The sequence below is a fragment of the Myzus persicae genome, unplaced genomic scaffold, assembly GCF_001856785.1.
Source record: "Myzus persicae strain clone G006 unplaced genomic scaffold, MPER_G0061.0, whole genome shotgun sequence".
Taxonomy (NCBI): Eukaryota; Metazoa; Arthropoda; class Insecta; order Hemiptera; family Aphididae; genus Myzus; species Myzus persicae.
The window spans coordinates 125,107-149,304 of record NW_019102099.1 but is presented as its reverse complement, the minus strand read 5'-3'; the positions used below and the strand labels follow the sequence as shown (position 1 = coordinate 149,304).

At 26.3% G+C, this 24,198-nt stretch overlaps 1 protein-coding gene across 1 annotated transcript; it reads right to left on the bottom strand.

Moving 5' to 3' along the window:
- Positions 1-690: 690 nt before the first annotated feature.
- LOC111031253 (sperm-associated antigen 6-like) lies at positions 691-19,039 on the bottom strand. The gene is made up of 10 exons (XM_022311125.1): positions 19,006-19,039; positions 13,623-13,888; positions 9,541-9,754; positions 8,331-8,518; positions 4,748-4,921; positions 4,400-4,552; positions 2,693-2,845; positions 2,434-2,595; positions 883-1,028; positions 691-814 (listed from the first exon to the last, which is right to left on the bottom strand). The coding sequence occupies exons 1-10, from the start codon at positions 19,037-19,039 to the stop codon at positions 691-693; spliced, it is 1,614 nt and encodes a 537-aa protein (XP_022166817.1).
- Between the last annotated feature and the right edge of the window lie 5,159 nt (positions 19,040-24,198).

Genomic DNA, 24,198 nt, shown 5'->3' with positions numbered 1-24,198 from the left:
GAAGAGCAAAGTTATGCGGCAGGGAGGTTGGTTCATTCATAATGTACCTTTGCAATACAAAAACGTAACTACCTAGTAATTTTCAAATATTATATAGGTCATAGGAAAGTATCTAGTCTATCACTTTTATAGTTGTGCTTACTGTTAAATTATCATTTAACGACGATGTAATAATGTAATTTACATCGATATGTCATACTCTCATAAATATGATACCCTATAATTTTTGTAATAGGTGATTTCACTCTAAGATTATTCAAAAATATATAAAAATGATTTTGCGTGAATACATTTTGTTTCTGTTGCGTGTAGGCTTGAGAGAGAAAACAAACAGTTCTCTGACATCCTCTTATTAAGTAATTACTCATAAGTCATAATATTTAATTATTAAATTAATATATGTCTTTAAAAAAATGTGAAGTGATTTATCGATTTATGTGTATGGTGTAAGATACATAGGAGATACTTAACCCCTTCACTCAACACCTGAATCTGTCACCTATAATGTGTATAGAAATTATAGGTATTTATAAACAATTAACAACGTTACACACTTACACAGTATAAAATATATAAAGATAAAACGTATATATTTACCATTTAAATAGAATTAATAAATATAATTTATCAAACAATTAAAAAGTTATTATATTTAAATACCGATTCCACCTCAGATAGTGTTTTTCGCAACTAAGCAGGATTGGTGAAACTACTGCTCATTTTTATATCGGGATCGTATAACAAACATTGAGTTTTGGGCACATACTTGTCTAATTTTTTCAAAAGCGATTCTGGAATGTCCCCAGCTATCATTCTGTTTATAAATTAAAATAAAAAATAAATGTGATGATTAAATGTAAAAACTAAATATGTTTAGCTTACTGTAGTATATTATCTGGGAAACAACAATTAACAGATTTGATAATATGGTACAAATGTGAATCAGTATCTGGTTTAAGGTCTTGAATCATCTTCAAATGTCCACGTTTAATGAAAATTCGCCGTGCTTTAAAGCTTTTTGGTAAAATCTGAATCAAAATGTTTAATATTTTTTTGTAACTACATAGCTTTTAGTAATAATGATAATAGATTTATTTATTTAAATGAAATGGGTGAACACTAATTCGAACAATAAATACATTTACTTAAAAACAACAATTTAAATAGTTATAATAGCTAATGGATAGTAAATGATAAAGAAAATAACAAAAATGTAATTAGTCATAATAGATACGAGTATAGTGGGATAACGTAGCTTAGCATAACTAGGCTTAGCCTACTCTGAATACCTACAATTTAGCCTCCCCAAAAATATCTCTTATTGATTTAAATGTAAGCCCTCTATGGGTTATTTTAAATTAATAGTATTTTTATAAGGGCTGTAGGCCTCCCCCCCCCCCCCCCCACACACACAGAATTGTAACTCTCGCCTATTGATATACAGATTATAGATATTAAGTGTATTAGGGACGTAAGTGACACTTATTTAATATGATAGCTGTGTGTTCACATAATACACGTAACTAAAAACGTAAGCTTGAAATTTTTTTTCATTACATTTTTTTGAAAACTTTCAACTTTTATTGAAAATTCGAAAATTTTATTTTTCATATAATTTGCTTATCATAATTTATTAATTGTTGAAGTTGTGCTGTTTATCTGTTGGTTAAATGTTTATTATTTAATTAGGAATTAAACGACTGCGGATATGAACTAAAATTAAAATATATAGATAGGTGCCTACATGATAGTAAAACATATTTATCAATTATAAATAGTTCTGAGTAATGGCCTTGTGCAAAAATTTGTAACTATGCAATTTGAAATAATTTATAACTTCTCATAAAAAGTAGTTAGTGTAAAATTGCGGAGATAACTCAAACAATAAATAATAAAAATAAAAAAATCAATAAAAGTAGTAAAACGTTTATACACTTAACATTTATACTAAATTAAAAATACATTTTTTTTTGAATAGATAAAAATTAAAAATATACATTTTTTACGTATCGAAATAAATTTATTTGTATTTTAGATTTCTATATTATGTTTAATAGAATAATATTAAAATAGATAAATGGTATTACAATTTACAAGTATACAGCTTAAAATATAATCTGGTTAACGTATATGAGTATAGTATAACTAGGCATATAATATCAATACATTTTCATAAAAAATGTCATGGTTACAAGTAGGTTTAACTTTTAAACTCATTATTTAACGAAGTGTAATATAAATTAGTATAAAATATTTAAGTGTCGTAATTATTTCGAACTGATGTGTATTAAGTTTGTAAAATGAATAAAATAATTGTTGTATAACTTTTCATTACGGTTTATACCATATGTTGACTGGTGTTACTGGTGTTAGTATAATATTATCTATGTATAAAATATAAAATCCATAATTAACAGAGAAATCAGAGAATACTTTGCTCATTTTTAGAAGTATGTGCGCCATTATTTGTATAGGAGTTGATGGTGTCAACAGTTTTTCTAAAGCAGCAAAATCTTCACATTTGCTCAGTATAATTTGGATGGCACTTTTGCATTTGTGATGTGCCTCGTGTGACGGACTTGTGTCGATATAAACCTGAATAAAAAAAATAAGCTTTGTTGGTGGTGATGCGTCACAATACTGCACATCACTAGAAACTAATTGCTTGTAGGGTTTTATGTATCGTTCTCACATCAATCATAGCGCTCACGGCGTGGCAAGCAAAAACTGATTTCGAATGTTTAGCACTATGTTGACCTATCATTTCTAATGTCCAAGCTGTACCAGCTTTTAAACAGTCATCATCTGTATCGCTTTTCAAGATGGCAGTCAAATGTTTCAATACCTAAAAGTTATAAGCAGTTCGTACTATAATAAACGAGTACAGGTTATACTAATAATACGAAGAATGTAATTTTGAGAAATTTAAATTACGCCTACCTACGTATTGTATTTTGATATTGAATTTAGTATAATTCCTACTTCATGAGATAATGCTGATCATTATGTGTGGCCATGTAAAACTTAAAATTTTAAGTTAATCTAAGTTCTTTAAGTACTTATTTATGCGTAAAATAGAAAAATTTGTAAAAATTAACAATTATAATTATAACTTATAAAAGTAATAATAGATTTGTGAAACAACGAATTGATGTAGGTACATACTCGAAGAATATGCGTTTTACAAGTCATTAAACTTCAGCGGTTCTTAACCATAGGGTCGCGACCCAATTTTGGGTCGCCAATAATTTGAAATGGGTCGGCTAAAATTTAAAACGTTGGTATAATATTTTTATTTTTAAGCCTTATAATAATATAATATAAATAATAAATGAAACCGTTTTCATAAATTCACAGTATTGATAATTGGTACAAAGAAAGTTACGTATCTTTCAGATATATTTTCGTTATTAAATGAGTTAAATTTGAGTATGCAAGGGCCATTAACTAATATTTTTACATGTTATAATAAATTTGAAGCTTTTCTTAAGAAACTTGATCTTTGGATAAAACGAATTCAGGAAAATACATATGATATGTTTCCATCATATTATAATATGACTGAAGAAAAATTATTAAAAAAAAATGAAATTAATATAATGCAATATCTAATTAAAACACATTTGTCGAAAATTAAAAAATAAATTATTAAAGTATTTCCCACCATCTCATGATATTCGATCAAACAATATGTGGATTCTTAACCCGTTTTTGCCCTGTGAAAATCATGAATTATCTTTATTAAATGAAAGCCAACTATTAGAATTATCGTCAGATAAATTATTAGAACAATCTTTTAACACTAAAAATTTAAACCAATTTTGGATATCTTTAAGAAATGAGTATCCTAATCTTTACGAAGAAGCATTAAAGAAATTAGTTCCTTTTGCAACAACATATTTATGTGAATTCGGATTTTCGACATTAACTACGATCAAAACCAAAGCAAGAAATAAGCTTGATGTCGAACCCACGACGCGTATTTCACTTACTAACTCCATAGAAGCTCAAATTGATTCATTGGTGAAGCAACATCAAGCGACCAAGGGAGTCATTAAGTTCTTCATTATTTAAATTAAAAATTATTTAAAAAAATATGTACAATACAATTATTAAAAGAAATGTTTATTTTTAAATATAATTTAATTAATATTATGACCTGTTATTAGTACAAGTAATATGAGTAAAAAAAAAATATTAAATTAAGAGTACCAAATAGTTATTTTTTATTCTGCCATTGAACATTATTTTATAAAAAGGTCGCATGAAAAATTTGGTAAATATCTTGGGTCGCCACTACACAAAGGTTAAGAACCGCTGCGATTAAACCGTAATTGTAAATGTTTTATTATATGGGTAGTTCAAATGAAATAAAATCTATTAAAATAAGCATTCAAACCTTTGAGTTGATAACAGCCGTCGCGAGTAATGGTGACATGGAGGAAATGTATCCCAACGCGAGGATAGCTGGAGTAGAAGGATATTCATTGCTATTCAAAATAACATTCAACAATGAAACTATACCACCCGTAGTCACGATCATCTTTGAAATCTATATAATATATAAGACATAAGTATAATGCATTGTATTATAATATTAAAACCTCGAGTTAGCCAGTTAGGCTCTCCATTTTTATTCATGATACATGTATTAAAAATTTAAAAACGTTAGTGGTTTTTGTTTGTTTGATATGAAAGATCATATACGTGATATCTAATATTTTATATTAATAAATATATATCGTACTTCGACAGAATGTTTGACTACTTCATAAGCGACTTCAGCCGAATTGTAACGTACAGATTCGTCCGGATGCGCCATCAGCAATAAAACTTCCGGAAATATGTTTGACTCGATTACTGTTTCGGTTAAGGTCAACGAATGCTTAGCAATGTTTTTTATCAATGCTAATGCACTTGCCTAAAAATAGTTAAATATTAAGCATTCTTGAATAAATATTAAAAACAAAATGATAATCACAAGATAAAGGCGAGTATAATAATATAAATAATACAATTATTTTGATATTTTAAAACAACATATTATTATGTACCCTTATGTATATAGAAGGTATGGTCAATTTTTCCAAGGTTACGTGACAAAAATGACCGGATTTTTTTTTCCTGCTTGCCATTGAATTATGAAATATATATGTAGACACCTACATATACATTTTATTTATATAAAATTTTTAAAATAATGTGGTCTTATAATTTATTATTGAAAAGAAAATATAGGTAATATAATAAGTATTTTAATCTTTCTTAACATTTTTTCAGGGCCATGTTTGACACATGTGTCACGGATTTGTCTTCCTTGGTATATACTATGTTATAATATGATACTATAAATGATTAATTTAAAAATATTTTGCATAAATTGAAATATCTACTTTAAGAAATCTTAAATATTGTATGTATATAGGGTGATTTTTTAAGCATAATCACCATTTTGCTTTTAATAGTATACACTTTATCAAATTCTGATTTTTCAGAATTTTTAAGTTTACTGAAAGACCATATTTTCAAATTCCTGATATTTTTTGTATGAGTAGTTTCTATGTTATTAGAATGTTTGAACAAAGGATAATAATCCTTAAAAATTGTTTTATTAAAATATAAATTATAGGTACTTACTATACGATACTACGTATTAGATGTAGTATTTATTATACTTAAAGATAATATTTTTAAAAATTATTTTTATTGATAGATCAATAGTAATTAAGAATATTTTCAAATAATACGAGCCCTGATTGGTTAATTAATTGTAACCTATTACCATAGACATATTATCCTGAGTACACAGTTACACAAAATTATATAACTCAACAACTATTAGTTCGAATTTTGATTGAGATGCATCAAAATTCTCAAAAAAAAAAATATCTACTGAATAATTAAAAGTGAAAAAGTCCCTCCGTTCAAATTTGAAAACAGAAGTTTGTATTGTCTCACAATCATTCTTATAAGTGGTACAAGATATCTCAAGTACTCGAAAATATGGTCTTAAGTATATTTAAAAATTCCAGAAATCAGAATTTTAATATATGCATAATTTAAGCATACAAATAGAATGTGTATACTTTAAAAATCTCCCTGTTTAATAAAATATGAATATAATATTGATAATATACTTGTATAATACAGTTCAATTAAATTTAATAACATAATTTAAAATATATGACTGAAAAGCCAACATATTGACGATGGACAATATGCGCGCTGCACCTAATGCTCCAACAGATTCTTAAAAAAGCACTCTGTGTACAAAAACTAGGCACCAAATAAATAATAATAAGATATCAGTCAAATAAATTTTTAACTCATTGTACAACTGATGAACTAGCTTCGAAGTTAGTTTTACTCTATCTTTCAGGAGGAAATTTATATTTATATTTATTTTACTTTTAAATTATTAAATTATCAAGATAATTGTCCTGAAATTTTGCTGGCAATAGGTAATGGTTTCTACTTTTTGTTCAAGATCTAAAATAACCTTTTATGAGTCATTCCAATCTCAATTATATAGTTTTAATGTCATGTATATTAGTATATTGTATGCACCGAAATTGTTACAGTAAAAATGTAAATTTTAATTTTAATGAAGAATCTAAGCTTTGGCTTTGGCTTTTATGTCTAAATTTAAAATAATAGATTACCCATAGTTATTAAGCATAACATTATGTTCAATATACGAAATTTTAAATTAATATATGAGATGTATATTTTTTTATTACATGTTTAATATATAAATAAATACATGTTATCATAATAAATTGAATACTATTATTATTATTTACCATCATTATTAGTTTAGCTAATATTTATAGGTAATTTAATTAAAACCTTAATCGCCTTATATGAGAATTATTAAACTATTATAATATTATTAATATTTAATATTAAAAAAAAAAAACAGGTAAGAGGATATACGCTCTGCTGTACATTATATTTATGAGTCTAGAAAGTCACTGTTAAGGATGAGCACAATTTGAATTCAATGATATAAAATCATTGTACCTCTACGAAAAATGATTCTGAGCGAAGACAGTCTATTACCCTAAAATATAACTAAGAAGACATAATATGTTATGATATTATTGTGATTAAAGTGATTTATTTTACTATTTAGCATTAGTATACCAGAGTAGGTTAAATTCATATTCGACCTAAAAATTGGATTTTAAAATATCATTGTGAGCATAAAATATAATAATATACCCACTCTAAAAGGACACATGAATGATATTTTTAAATACAACCAAATAACTAAAATCGTAATTCTTGATTTTTAAATGTCTATATATATCTATGTATATAAAAAAATGTTTTTAGATATTTTTTAGATATTTTGGTTAGAGTATAAACTATTTATTAGAATCTTATTTTAAATTGTCAATCCTGAGCAATACGAATTGAACATTTTATAATTTTTTAACTACAAAATAATTTGTAAATTTTCAATTTGATTGGTGTTTTTGATTATGAATTTTCGAGGTTTGGATAAATGTTATCATAATCTGAAGTTTAAATACTAAAAAAAAAATCGTACCCATCACTCATGGATCATTTGTACTTATCTACTGCTATTATAAGAACTTATAAGAGACCTTGTATTACATTTTTAAGCTTTTTGACCTAACGAATAAAATTTTATTGATATTCATAGAAAAAAACTAAAAAATTAAGAATTGAAAATGTATAAATAACTTAAATGAATCAAAATATATTTTATGGAAATTTCAGGTACTTTCAGTTAGTTGTTATGTCGAATAAGAACAAAATAAGAAAATCATAGTATGAGATAATAATTTTAAAATTCGAAATTATCCTATGCCTAAAAATAGCTTAAAAAAAGTCCCAGTATTTCGAAAATGTTATAGCGCATAGAAACTTCTATTAATTAGAAATACGTACCTATAAAGAACCTAAAGAACAAAATAGATTTTTTTCGAAAAAAAACTGGGTTTGCTTAATTTTTATTTGTTTTTCCTACATTTTTTTAATTTTTTACTTCTAACACTCCCCTCTCCCCAAAGTATGAACTAGATTCACTTTCTTACCAAAAGATAGAAGTATTTTTCGTACCCCAAAAGGCAAAAGGTGATGACAGGCACAAATAAAAAAAATACATCATTGTGATATTAGTACATTATTCCGTTCAGAATCTTAAATAAACATATATAATAATAAGTTATGCACAATTTCATATAGTTATATTATACATTACATTATAAAAAAATTATAATTGATTTAACATTCAAATATATTTATTGTTTATAGTTCATATTTGTTAGTAAATGCAGAATGGAAGTAAAATAATATACCTGAAGTTTGACTTCTGTGATATAATCAGTTGATAAAAAAATTGTCACTTGAGGTAAAGTATTCACGTCCACAATTTTTTTGGCTAATTTTTGGTTGTGTTTAGCTATCTCGCTTAAAGTGGACAAAGCATGTAATTTAAAATTGTGTCGTTCTTCTTTAAGGCTTTGAATAATTTGAGGCAATATACCTGAACATTAAAAAAAAATATAATAACATATTAGATGGAGAAACTCAAGCTCAGATTAATACCATCTAATAAGTATTTGCTCTTCAATCAACAGAGGCTATCTAAAAATATTTATTTTCCTATAGAATGAAAGGTTAATAACTTCATAATTCACTTTTAAGCTAAAGTGTATGCATGATAACAAAACAGTTAATAAAATAATAAAAACAAAATATATAAATAAATTGATCTAAGCAATCTAGAACATTTTAATATCAAAAATCATTAATTTTATTTGACACTCTATTTAAATAACAGTACATTTTTTTTACTAAAACATTTCTTATAGGTAGTTTTTTAAATGTTTACAACATTTGTTTTTTAATGGTTTTCTAATGGATACTGTTTATAGGTTATAAACATAATATAATATTAGTTATGAATACAAATTATAACTGTAGATTAAAGTACCTCATAACTAGGGCAAAGGATCATAAAAAATCACTAAATATGAATTTGAATACCCAAAATATGATAAAAATACAATTTCAAAACTAGCTTTGTGAAAACATGGAACGCATTATTTTGTGACTGTGCAAAACAAATATTCAACTGCTACAATAGTCCTCCGCCTTATTATAATAACTACCTAACATAAATTCATAGTCATTCTTTAAAAGTATAGTTGCATCTATCATCTACTTAATCCGGGGGTGGATGGGCAATGAGCATAGACGATCATCATAGACATATTATTTATTAGGGTCCGACTGTTGATGGTTCCAATCAAAATATTATATAGGTATGTTATATAATTAAATATTTATAATACTATAATTAATTTGTTGCATCAGTTTTATGGTATATTATTATTTATGTGGTTTGGCGCTCTTACAATTTCCAATTTGTAAGTACCCCCTTTATAAGGTACGGCCTTTTCAATTTTTTTCCTGTAACGAAAAAGTGCCTATCCACCCCTCACTTAATATACTTGTATATTAAGTCAGAAAGTATGGTTGTTTTAAATTAATATAAGTACCTACCAGAACTTATGATGAGTAGTGAAATACTGGGATCTTGACCAGCGATGGAACTAATTGCTTGCAAAGCTACTTCTCTGACTAATACATCTAAATCTTTCATACATGTTAAAATAGCATGTATTCCATCACATCCGCTTACAATCATTTCAGAACATGACGACAAGTGTTTACTTAGATTCCGTATGAGATTCATGCAATTTTTTTTGTAAGATCTCTATTGTAGTTAAACATGAATATCAAGTAAAAATATAATATTATAGTTTATAACATAAGGTTATTATGGCAAGGTTAATGCATTTTGAGCTTTAAAAAATTGTATTTATAAATTGGCGTTCTATTATAGTATGATGGAAAAAACTTCGTCCGTGGAACGTCTTTCGTCTGGAACTTTGTTCATAGGGACGATCGAGATGGGGCGTGAAACTGAAGAAATTAGAGACCATACCGTCTTCTGCTATAAGTACCTCTTAGAAAACTGTCACTGTGTAAATATCAGTTTTTCCACTATTGATTGTTTATTTTTCCCAAATTATAAAAAAGTTCTGAAAATATCCTTTTTTGACCTCCTAAAGTACCTATAGGTACCAGAAAAAGCAATATTGAAAATGGAGCTTTTTTTAAAAATCATTGTTTGGTTAATAGATATGTATATAATAAATAGGATATATATTGGGTACACCAAAACACTTCAAGACCTAAAAATTTTAATTGTCCAACTCATAATCTAATAAAAGCAATATTATTATTTATTTATATATTCTAATAAATATTTGGAAATAATAAACATAAATGAATGATTACAAAATATTATAATATAATAATTATTATTTAACAGTTAAATTTTTAATATTTTAAGTTTGATATTCAATGAATATAGTTTCTACCAATCATAGAAGTATAAAACCCTCAAAAATGCTGCACAAATTTTTTTTCAAAATGTTATCCTATGTGTCTATTTTGTAATGCGATTAAGAACAGTTTTTAAGAATTAAAGTACAGTACATCAAGCAATATTTACCATTCCATTAATACTAAATTTAAAAAAAAACCAAAAATCGATTTTATGAAAAACAAATGTTTAATAGGTAAGTAAATTTGAGTTTTTTTTCAGTGATATTCAACCTACGCATAAAATAAAAACCTTGAGAATATCAAAATATAACCTTTGTGAAGTCCAATGTACATATTCTAATCGGTAATCGCTACCAGCAACATTATAAGCACAAGGTAGTTGGATCATTTATTCCACCCAAAAAAAATATCAGATAAATAAATAATAAATGCACAATTGTAAAAACATTTAAGCCTAAATAGTTAATTTTTGTTATGTTATGGATTTTAAAAAAACACTTATTATCATTATTTATATAGGCAATAATTTACAACGTTTAAAAGCAAATAACATTGGTTTATGGATTAAAAAAAATACGTCAGAATTACTACTTTTCAGGAAATTCCAAAAATCGCTTTTCTGTATTAATTAATTGTAATGACTTCCCAATTTTTTAAACATAATTTAACAATTACGATAAGCAACAGAACCAGATATGTCATTCTGCTGTATAGTAGGTGTTTCTTAGGATGTCATTGAGTATAGCTAGGTCACTGTAACAATGTGTAAAATTGTAATTCAATGTAAAATCGTAACATACCTACTAAAATCGATTCTGAACCTAAATGGTGTGTCATTTTCTATTGTAATAGCAATTTATACTTCTAATAGTAATATACTGCGATAGGGTAAGTTTAACATCTGAACCTGAACTAATTTTCAACAAAACCATCGAAAATTAAATTTTTCTTATACATTTCCAGAGTATTTTATTATTTCTATTAGTAATAGTACTGTGGCTAAAATTGAACTAATTGCTGTCAAAAACAAATCACATACCTATATTATTTAATAATTATTATTATAATTTAATATAATATAATATTAATAGCTGCCATTAAGTGTAAAGTCGATACCAACGTGCCATAGTTAGTTCTAGTTTTATTGATGTTGGTGTAATCATGTAGTAAATATCTTAAAATTAATCTAATCATTTTCAAATTTACTTTACTTATAATAAACATAGTGACGAAATGTTTCAAGTCCATCTACGAATTATCTACATATTTTATTATTTCTAATATAATAAATTGATAACTTTTATCCATTTTATAAATCATACTGATTATTAAAATCAGTATTATCATATTTTATTTTTAAACTTATAGTGTATAACTTTGTTTGTCAATATAATTTGTATATACAAACACAACACAGATAACCAGAGGTGGATTCTAGGGTGGGGGCCAAGGGGCATATATACATAATTACACATTATTTCAAAGAAATGTTTAATCTAATAATTTAATTATATAAGTAGGTAATTGAATCAGTTTAAAAAAATGGGCAAGTAGGTAACCATGCTGCTGTACAGTAGGTACTCGTCGGGCGTATCTCGTCATTGCGTATTGTTATCGCAATGGTCACTGTAATGGATGTGAAATGTAAACTCAATGATAAACCATAGCAATCGAAAAAAGATTCTATTCGAAAAATGTCTGTTAACATATATTTCTAAATATATTTATTACTTTCTTAATATTTAATCAGACAATAGTACTTACCTAATACCTAAGGTAATTAAAATGAAAAAATCGAAATGTTTAAAATTTCAAAATGTTGTGGTAAATAGGAAAATAACAAAAATTAAATTCAGTAATAATGATTAGGTGGGTAATTAAGTTAGCTTTAGTATAAGATATTAATGAGATCTTGCCCGTGTAACATGATAATTTGACTTCAGAAAAATGTCAGCGTGCTCAGCCTTAAAACTTTACCTTTACCTTAACTTTTATCTACAACTATGAAAGCTAAAAAGTTGGTTGATACTCATTAAAAAAATCTTATCAAATAGATATAAAAAGTTTTTTTAATTTTTTAAATAATAATAACTTTTTAACCTTTAAAAAAATAATACATTTTAGTTAGAATTATCTTAAGCAACAAAAATCTCCGAAACTGAAACACGGGTTTTGTTGTTAAGGGTCTTGATAGAGTTTTTTAGTAATAAAAACTAAAGAAAACTTGTATTATATTTTTAAATCTTAGTTGCATACGCATAAAATTATATGAATTGTTCCCCACAAAAAAAATTGTAGATTTTGGTAATTTTAATCAATTTTAGACCAATTTGAACTTTAACCTTTTTAGTTAAAAATATTTTATAAATAATTGAATTTTTGATATTTTATAATTGGAATATGAGTATGTCATGACGAACCATGAATTCAATTTCCAAGCTTTTCACCCAAATATAAAATTGTTGTCATACATAAATCGAAAAAAAAATTAAAAAGTAGAAAACTTCTAGTATAATTATGCATTAATAGCACAAAAAGAGTCAAAATATCTTAAAAATTATATGAAATCAAGAAAATGCTAATATAGATCTTTTGTGAAAAGTTAAATTCTCTACAGTTATTTGTTTTTGAATTACAACAAAAATCGTAATCAATTCAATCAAAAACTGGCTTTAAGTAAAAATTCAAGTTTTTCTTAATTTGTTTGTTTTTGTCCTGTTTAATTTTAAAAGTTTTAGGGAGCTTACTACTGCCCCCCTTAATATAACTAGATCTGATTTTCTACCAGATAACAGTAAACCACACTCAAGTAAGTTAAAAATTGAATCTTTTTTTCTATAACCTACCTATAAAAAGTATGATTAGACACAATTAAACAAAAAATAACATATCACTAACAAATGGGCATAGTTCTTTCCCTAAAAAATAGCTATTAGATTAATAATAGAAAAATAGTCAAATCCTCTTATATTTTTTTTTATTTTTTTACCCACTCATCACCGTGCATGTTATTATAGTTGTATCTATGCACAAAAATAATTCATGAAAGGAAACGAGCAAATTTTTAACGGGGCCCAAAGTACCTCCTGCCAGGGGTGGGTAGGACGATGACATTTCAGACATCGGTTAGGCATCGGTAGGCGAAGGTGTCGAGACATCTGGGGCCAGCCCTCCGCTACCCATATTATTTCCATTCCTCTCAACATTAGTCATTAGAGGTTCATACGTACGTTTTCGTTGTCGATCTGTCCAAGTAGGCCTTTCAGCAGATTGTTCGCACACAGTATTTGTTTGGCACATGACCGGCTATTACCGGCTAATCTTGACAAGCCCAGCACCGCTGTCGTCCTCACCACAGGATCGATGTTGTCCAACAGCGGCTGGACTATCTCGACCGCATGATTCTCTCTAAGGCATTCGACGTACGCCAGTTTGTTCGCCTGTCCCGCGAAGCTCTGCACGAAACTCAACTGACTTTTGGCGTAGGTGTCGAATACTTAATGTTTGTATATAATATGTTACGGTAAAAGCACGAATACTGACAGTAAATTACCGAATTACGGGCTTTTACCGATAGGATGTAGCCACTTAGGTAAAAAAAAGATTAGGGTTACACTCTGAACAATTATTGTAGTTCGGAGGTACACTCAAAAGACTAAAGAGTCAAAACGCAAAACCTAATCAGCATACCGATTTCCCCAGTTTTTCCACACTTTTAACCGTAATAAACACTCAATGACCAATAATAACAAGATTTTATTTAAATTATAAATTTAAAAAAAATTATGAAATAAAAATAAAACATTGTATGATAAAATCCGGGAAGTCACGCCGCTGTACAGTTGTAGGTATCAAGTTTACTACGTCGTCAATCGCCATTGAGTTGGTTACTATATTATGATTTGTGTTTTAAATTTGAATTCAATGATAAAACATTGAAAAACATTACAAAAATCGATTCTCATATCTCACACAGGTACCATCAGAATTTCGTTTCTGGGGATATTTAAAATGTATTTATTGAACAAATTAGTAATTCAAATCTATATTAATTATACAGTAGATTGAGCTTATTTTTATAAAAAACATCACATCAAAAATTATTATAAAATTATATTATATTATTGTTAGAATCATTTAACAGCCAAGCGTCAGATAATATATATAGTACCATTACCATAGTATTTATAATCAATAGTAATACTATTAGACACAAGTCCCTGAAGAACAGGTCTTACAAAATTACATTACAACTATGTTAATTGGTTGTAAGCTCGTAAAATTAGCCTAAATATTTTTAAAATGTCATTAAGTTAGGAAATCATAATCTAAATAATTGCAAATCGTTTCGAGTTTCTACAATAAATAGGTATTTTTAGAATTAGGTACAGCAAAATAACCAAAATCATTTAAGAAATAATCGTTATTTTACTTTCATTATTAAATTTCAACAATATACAAACTTCAAAAGCTCATAAAAAATTATTATAAATGCGGCAGGCAAATATATTTTTTTTTATTCTAAAAATGAAAAATTATGAGAATTTTGTTTTATTTATCAAGCCTTGTATAGGAAATAATATATCTTAAAATGTTACTATTTTTATTTTTTAACTAGTCGTTTTTAATGTGATTTTACGAAAACTTACAACATTTAAACTTCAAATGCTTTAAAAAATACATAAAATACATTTTCGATATTTGTTAATTTCTGTTAAAAAAAACTTTTAAAAAACCTTGGATTAAATTTTTAAGCTTTTTGACTTAAAAAATGTATCCAACATACCTAAATCATATTTTAAAGAGTAAATTTTTTACTTCATATATCTCCTATAAGCTAAAACAGGTACAAACTATAGATCCAATTGCTACCAGAGTGACACAACTATCAACTCTGATGGCCATGTGCAAAATATATTTGGAAGCCCCAAATTAATATTACCTACTTTTTTGAAATTCATCTTTGTATTATTACGGATATTAATAGGTACTTTTTATATTCTAAACTGAGGGTTGAACGTATTAATTTTACAAAAATATAATGTGTATTTTGTTGTGTTTTTATAATCCGTATACTGGTATACACGATAAGAAAATTAAATAATAAACTCATTTTCAACGTTGAGAATGGTTTCTGATAGAAAAGTGAATCTAGTTAGTACTTTTAAGAGGTCAAAATCAAAGATTCATAGTAGTTTTAGAAAGCGCCTTTAAAAACAAAAAAAAAATGATAATTTTTACTTAAAACAAATTTTTGAAAAAATCAATTATATTTGTATGTAACTCAAAAACTTTTAACTAGACGCTTGACATTTTCTCCAAATAATATTATACTATCATTTTCCATACATGGTAAACATTTTTGAAATATTTTATATTATTTTAATATTTTAACTCTTTAAGGCCTCGTGAAATATTTTAAAAATGTGTGTTTAAATTAATCTCAATAGAACTTATCCACATAGTAAAAAACTTGATAATTTAATACAAGGTTCCTTATCCATTTTTGGTTTTTATCAATAAAAAAAAATTTCGGTCAGTCAAAATGTTTGAATATTGTATACAACTTTTCTCATAAGATGATTATATAGGTATAACATTAAAAAAATATCTAAAATACACATTTAAAATTTTTTTTTTAAGCGTTTAAACTTAAAATTTTGACTAAAATCGTAAAAATTGCGAAAATTCACAAATTATTTTGTAGTTAGAAATTAATAAAATATGTCTTTCAACATCTAAGATTTGAAAATTTAATACAAAATTCCACTTAAGTTTTTCCATTACTAAATTTATTTGATGTATAGTTATTTAACCATGAGTTTTAATACCTTGAACAACCGAAAAAATATTTACGTACTATTTTTTTATGAGCATTGTAAGTTCGAACTTAAAAACTTAGATATGTATAGGTAAAATAATGATTTTTTTATTAAATTGTGATTCAAAAACGAAAAACCGATATTTGAAATTTTCACCAAAAAATTGTTGTAATATAATTTTATAAACATGATGTACAATTTCAAAAATATTTGTTTCTTTTTGACAAACTGTATGCATGTTTTCAATATGTTTTAGTTTTTACTTTAAAAACGTCAACAAAAAATTTTTCTTTGGTCGAATAAGCTGGAAATTCAACTCAAGGTTTTTTTAGGAGTTGAAAAATATTAATAATACATGGGCATATTTTTGTATACGCATTTGAAGTTCAAATTTTGACAAAAATAGATATTTAAAAGATGAATATCGATTTTAGTTAGCTTGTTGTTATTAATTTAAAAAATATTATTCGTTGGTACTTTGAACTTAAAATTTAATGTATGTTATATCTCAACTATATAATGATATTTTATGAAAAAATTAATTCAACCTACAGTATTACTAACAGTAAAATAAATTACTTTAAGAAGACTCTAAGTACATAGGAATTCGTCCCTGTCTTGTTAGTACGTAACACAGCAAACTTAAGCTCAGAATATCACTCCGTTAGCTTAACAATTAAAGTGAATCAACCCATAATCAACTTGATGGTAAAGACATTATCTGTGTTTTTGTTCTTTACTACAAAAGCATCGTAACTTAAATATAGCGTACATTAAAAATGCCAAGAACACACTCAAAAACGGAATTATCGTAAAAAATACACTTACAAACACAGATAATATTCTTACCATCAAGTTTCATATTAAGTCGATTCACTGTAATTTATAAACTAACGAATAGCTAAACGAGATCAGTAAATTTGCTATGTAACGCACTTATAAGAAGCTAGAAGACAATGAATGTCTGTGTAACAATAAATAGTAATTATATCATTAAATTTACTTAGTAATAAACCTAGGCTGACAAACTCAGAATCGTTTTTTGTATGCAATGATTTATTAGTGAATTCAAATTTAACATATCCATTGCTGTAACCCACTTGACACCAACTGATATTGAAAAATCCCAGTAGTTTTCAAAAGCGTCGCGAACACATAGAAATTAAAAAAAATTAACGCAAGTGTCACTTTAATAGTACTCTAAAATTTAGTTAGAAACTCATAAAAGTTTTTGTTTTTTTTAGCTGACATTAGAAATATTAATAGAAAATTTCTAACAAGTGTTTCAACCTTAATTAAAAAAAATTCATCGGAAATTTACGCAATTTATAGGCATGAGATGTTTTCAATTTTTTTTAACTTTATTTTTAAATACTAAATTTGATTATTTATAAAAGTATGCTATGATAACACAATGCTCAGAATTGTTTTTCGTATGCAATGATTTATCATTGAATTCAAATATAACACATCCATTACAATAACGTGCTTGACAACTACCTACTGTACAGCATGTGGTACCCACTTGGGAACCTTTTAGAACAATTCACCAATTTTAATTTCAATAATAAATTTGATTTGAAATTTTATAATTAACATAATATTATTTTATTATTTGTATTAGATTATAATTGTTGTGGGTAGTATTGACAATATGTGTAAAACAATTGTAAGAACACAGACATTTTAGATTTTTTTTATACTTCGGTCTTTTGCTATGGTAGATTGTTTATCCTATACAATTTACCATTTCTCATTCATAAAAACTCCCAACTTCATAAATTACATTCAAGGTTTGATTGAACTGCTCTATATAATATCCTAGAATTTTTCAATATCAGTTAATAGAAAGCCCGAAATTGAGACATTTACTGGCAGTAGATATAATAATAAATAATAATCCTAGGTGTTCGTACTTGTACTGTAACATATTATTATATTTCAATATCTAACGGAACCAGTGGTGGATTTAAGAGGCCTGTTCTTCATCATAAACCTAGCATCTATAAATTATTAGAGTGAATGTAAGGTCCCACACGAAATATAGCAGTTAAAAATCACCCATGCGTACCCAAGTTTCTCCAAAAAAATACACCAGTATGCAAGTTTCTACACGGAAAAGATACAACTATAATAATATGTAAGTACAACTGTAATGAATAAGAAATACTTAAAATAATATGTTATTTATTACGCCCAAGAGACAAGAATACATTTTTACTAGAAAATTATCAAATATTGAAACCTTCTATAAGCAAAACAAATTTTCTTCCCACTTTTTTTAAGACATAGAACAAACCACTTAAAAACGTACCTGTAGGGGTTTTTTGTAGGAAGTTACATAATATGTAACCATACATGCCATGTTTCATGTGAGAATTGTTCAAACTCTAGTTAATGAACTACCTAGACCATTTTTTAATATAGTTGTCACTTTAAAAAAAACGTATGTAGTATTTTATTTCCACTTTAAAAATAATTGAATCATTTACATTAATTACATTAATTTTCTTTAATTACATGTGTTCATATATAATTTTGTTTTGAAAAATATTGCCCTTATTCAAAAAACAACTAATTTAAATAAGTAGGAATTAACATTTTTTTGAATAACTTCTTTTAGTTTTCGTAGATTTTTTAGTTTTAATTTGTTATATTTGTCTCAAACAAAACATACTTGGGGGCTAATTTATCTAGAAGGGGGGTGTTAACCACTAGGATTTTCGCATATGATTATTACTAATTAATTATTACAATGCGATATCGCCTTGGTATATATTGTTGTTATTACTTTTTTGTACATGGTAATTCGTAGGCGGACTCATATTGTTAAAATATACCAAGTATATACCTCTCGTTCAGTGTCTCTGTTTTGTCGAATACAATTAGTTTTAATCCTACCTGCAGGTCCGCTGTGCTTGGTTTAAAATATATTTATATATATAGGTGACTTGAATACGGAGGTATTATGGTGACTTAAAATAACGAAAGAGTCAAAATAATAATTTCAAACAACAATTAACATAGTATCTAGCACAGATATTTATAAAAATGATAGTCACACATGGAAACGTTCGGGACGTTGTCATGGCCACAGGTAATATATAGTTTGGTATCATTAGGACATTAGGTGTACAATATAGTTGATATAGAATGGATAAGACAGATAGGATTACATGTTCATGATCTATTGATTTGGTATGTCATATACTCATCCCCATTATTATAAAGCTTTTAAAGCTTTTAAACCACAATGATAATATAGTAGGCTTTAGTTACATATCACTAGGTATATTGATTCAGCAAACGTGAAAGGTTGGCATTATTTGACACACAAAAAAATCATTTAAATATCCGAATGAGAGTAGTTAATTCTGTGATTATTGAACAGGTAATGTATACAAGGTTTTATTTTGGTGTTCATTCTTATAGGTTAGGTATATTGACTATTCATATTTATTATAAAGAGTATTAGAGATCACAGTTGGCATAGATTGCTTCCATTGGCTGCTAATATTATAATATGGATTGTAAGAGTATTCAAGTGAATTGAGAACAATTTTTTTTTGAATTAATGTAATTATATCATTGACACCTGAGATTTAACCACGTCAAGAAAGCTTATACTCATGAATATTTTAGCAATACACCACTGCTAGTATGTACTAGTTGTACCTCTGTACTAACTATATGTATCAATATTGAAGATGCCATTATTGTACGGTAGTAATAATAGTCCAATATCAGTACTACTGTCTCAGCCTTTTAAAAGAGTTAGGTAGAATAACTTAGTTATTTTATCTTCATACTGATAATAAGTAATAACATTAATTATTCTGTTAAATATTAAATTAAATAAATCTTTTTAATAGTTTACTAATCAAACATTGTGTTGGTTTTTATTATCTGACTTGTTCGGACACTCCACAAACGCCAGGTACAACATATTCGTAGTGTAGTTCCGCACGGCACAGTGCACAATACAATATTGATTTTTTCTATTAGGCATTATCAAATATTGAAATATGTATAGGTACATGTCATATACCATTTAGCTATTGGAGATATGTAAGTTGTATTTCATATTAATAAGTTCAAATATAGAGCTCGACACAAAAAATAAAGGTAGATGAAGCCATGTAGGTTACTATCAGTAGAAATATTTATTGAAATTCAAAATTTGTTATGATTATTTATTTTCATTTTTGTTATTATTATTTACTACTAGATATTATTGTTCTAATTATTACAAAATAGTGTTATTAATTATAAACAATTAAATAATGTGCATGTTATAATATTGTTAAATTATTATTTATTTTAAAGTATGATTTAAAAAAAAACATATCTAATTCTTTAATTTCTTCTATTAATGTATATTTGTTTTATTTATAATATTTTTGCATCATTTATTCCGAATAAAATAAGATTTACAATCATTTAACTAAAAATACAAAACCAGCTATTATTTTTAATGTGTTTTTTTTATCAACCATGTTTATTCAAATAACATAACCGAAATGTATTCGAATAACTATGTTTCAAATTTAGTCGAATATTTTTTTATTTGCACAATCATAGTTGAAAATAATTCAAATACATTTTTATTCGAATAACTGTGAAAAAATCATTAGAATAATAATATATTCGAATTCTGTTGTTTAAATAATCATCTAAATATAATTTCATTCGAATAACGATCAACTATATACCTCTATGACAGCGTTTCTTAAACTGTGTTCCACGGACCCTGTGATGGTTCCGTGGATGTCACTTCAAGGTGATGATGAGTGATGACCACAAAACTTGTGCTTTTTTAAAAATTTTAAATTTTATCACACTATTGTAACATTTATTGAAAATAATCCTTACATAAGCTACTCATTATAAATATAGAAACAAAGTAGTGATTCTAACTATCGTGTTGTGATAACTTATTGTTGAAAGATAAACAAAAAAGATAAAAAGATAAAAAAAAAGTTGGGGTTCCATAATAAAAGTGCACATAAAAAAGTGATCGACGGATAAAAAAGTTTAGGAAACGCTGCTATATGGTACCGACTAAATCCAATTTTCTACCAAAAAACCACTCGCAAAATTGATGTTTATTGAAACATTTTTTCTATTACTTTTCAGTAAGACAAAATAAAAAACACACATTATTGTAAAATCAATACATTTATAGTTTGGTTCAGAATCTAAAAGTTGTTAAAATTTGAAGTAGTTTTTAAAAAATGAATACATCCGAAAATTCTATCTAACGATAATCTAGCATTACGAATATAAGATAGGACACAGGATACAGCTGTATTTCAATTTCATCAACCGTTAGATCATTGATGAAGAAAATAAAATATTATCTAATATTATAAATTTCGAATGTATCATTATATTAAAAATAAATGTCAACATTCTTTTTCATTAAAAAAACTTCTTTTTCAACACACTTGCACTCGGTGTTAATATTATAAACTGTGTTGATATCTAGAATCTTAACTATGAAGGGCGACAATATGTTGTTTAAGATGTAAATGTATGTAAATGTATGATTAAATACAAAATCATTATACATTTTAATTCCTGCTTTGTTTAAATTTGCAACGATGTAAATATTGTTTTGTAACTTCGTCTGGCGTTAATGTAGACATAAATGTGTTACATAAACAAGCTGAGAAATCTCACTTTGAAAGAGTGATGCTAAATTCTCGGATTCCAAACTTAATAAATTGTAATTCCTTATACAATTTTGAATTTATATAGGTACAGTTACTACGAACAATAAATAAATCAACAATCGTAATTATGTACTGGTAAGTGCCAAGTGGTAGGTAACTGACACTACGGCGTTATAATAGGTGTCTTAAACATATTACATTAAGAAACCAACAAGTTAAAATTAAAATATAAACTCTAAGGCTACGATAACAGATAAAATATAGACATTTCCTGAGCACAGTGAAAACTTAATTTCAATTATCCTGACATATCTAAGTTACCTACCTATCTTCCTACCTATTTTAAATTTAAATTATTATATTAGGTAGGTATACTACCAACGACGATGCAAAGTGCAAGTACATGACTATCAGACTATATGAATCATTATTTGCGATATTTTAAAAGTTTACCTACATCATGTTTTTGTAGGAATTATATCATAATAACTTGCATAGGTACCTAGGTGGTAATATTTTGTAATATTTCATATTTTCATATCGGAAAAGTTTTGAAATACGTTTAAAATTTGGTAAAAACCTATTTTGATATGTCAGGTAGGTATACCTACTGGTCTTATTAGTTAAGTAGGTATTTATTGATATTAAAGTAGATATATATTGGTAATATAATATCCGTATACCTATACACCTAGGTACCTACATAATTATGACTAAACAAGAAATAGGCACTAGAAAAATAATATTAATTAAGTAGATTAACGATATCAGTATCAAATATTGGGTATGGAGCCATGGAGGTGAGATTATTGTTAGTTTTCTATGGAGGCATGAAAATTCAACTACAGTTATATTATTAGTTTGTAACATTTATGTTTTGAGATCGTAATCATTAAAATTTACTCTGCCTTCCAGAATTTGAATTCCAAATTTAAGTACTTATTATGGTTACAGGGTATAGAGTATATAGGTAGTATAATACTAATATGACATTTTGATGGGGCGTCATCACACACCTGAGTTAGGTCTATTGGTCTATAGGGGTTACGTACCACCTAGATCCCGCGACAAGTAGATCCCCGTACGTCAACTGGATCCCTTTGGACATTTAGAACCTCATAGACATTTAGATCCCATTCTAACTATAATCTCCTTCGTCATTTAAATACCCAGATTTTGGCGGTAATTTTAAAAAACATACTAATAAATATATTTTAATTTATTCAACTATAAAATAGCATTTATAAGTTTAAAATATTTATAAAATATAAAGTATATAAGTAATAGTGACAACTAAGTGATGCTTGTAAAATTTCTAATTTTATCAATTTTAAACATAATTGTATATTTTTAAAAATTTTGTTATAGTTTTGTTTATTATAAAATTATTTTTAAAAAATGAAAGACGATTACATTGTAATACTTAGACGATTATGTATTTAATGATATAGGTTCGCAAAACAGTTTTCACGGGTACATTTTGATTTAGCACAACATTTAATCTCAAGTAACAATGTAACATTTATCATATATTCATATTGTATAAGTCAAGGCTACTTTTGGGGTGGGTGGAACTCCCATATAATATATAATATATTAATATTAATTATTGTTAGTATACCTATACAGATATACTAGCTGTCTCGCCCGGTGTGGCCCGTACCAAAGAAATGTTATTTTATATGAATGTTCTTATAATATTCAGTATTTTAATTTTTAACATATTTGATATTATATAAAAACATTGTAAGGTTAATATATTTTGATTTGTGTATTTTAGTTTTAATGTTTTGTTAATAGTTTTATCAATAATTTACATAATATGCAATGTATTTTAATATTAATTATTTATATAGATTATAGGAACATTAATTACATACAAAATTAGCTTCCATACTCCATAAGTCAAGTTGTTTTCGAGAATTGGTGTTTAGTCAGAGCGTGCCTTTTCTCGTTTATATATAATATATATGTACATAGGTATATACTATATAGGTACAAAATGATACACTAAGCATGCTCACCTCGACTTTTTCCTTTAATAATGAATCTATACTTACAAGCCATATTTTCAATATTTAAGGAGTGTCCTATGATAATAAAATCTTTTATTTATCAAAATAAATGAGAACACCTCTTTCCTTTTAAATTATTAAGTGGATAATTTTTTTGAAAATGTTAAAGTAAGTAGGTGCCTAATTAAAAATGCAAACTCTTAGTTGCGTTAGTTAATAAAATATTTAGAATCTAGATGCATATTGCGTATAAATTATATAATATTATAGCTACTATAGTAATACTAATAACTA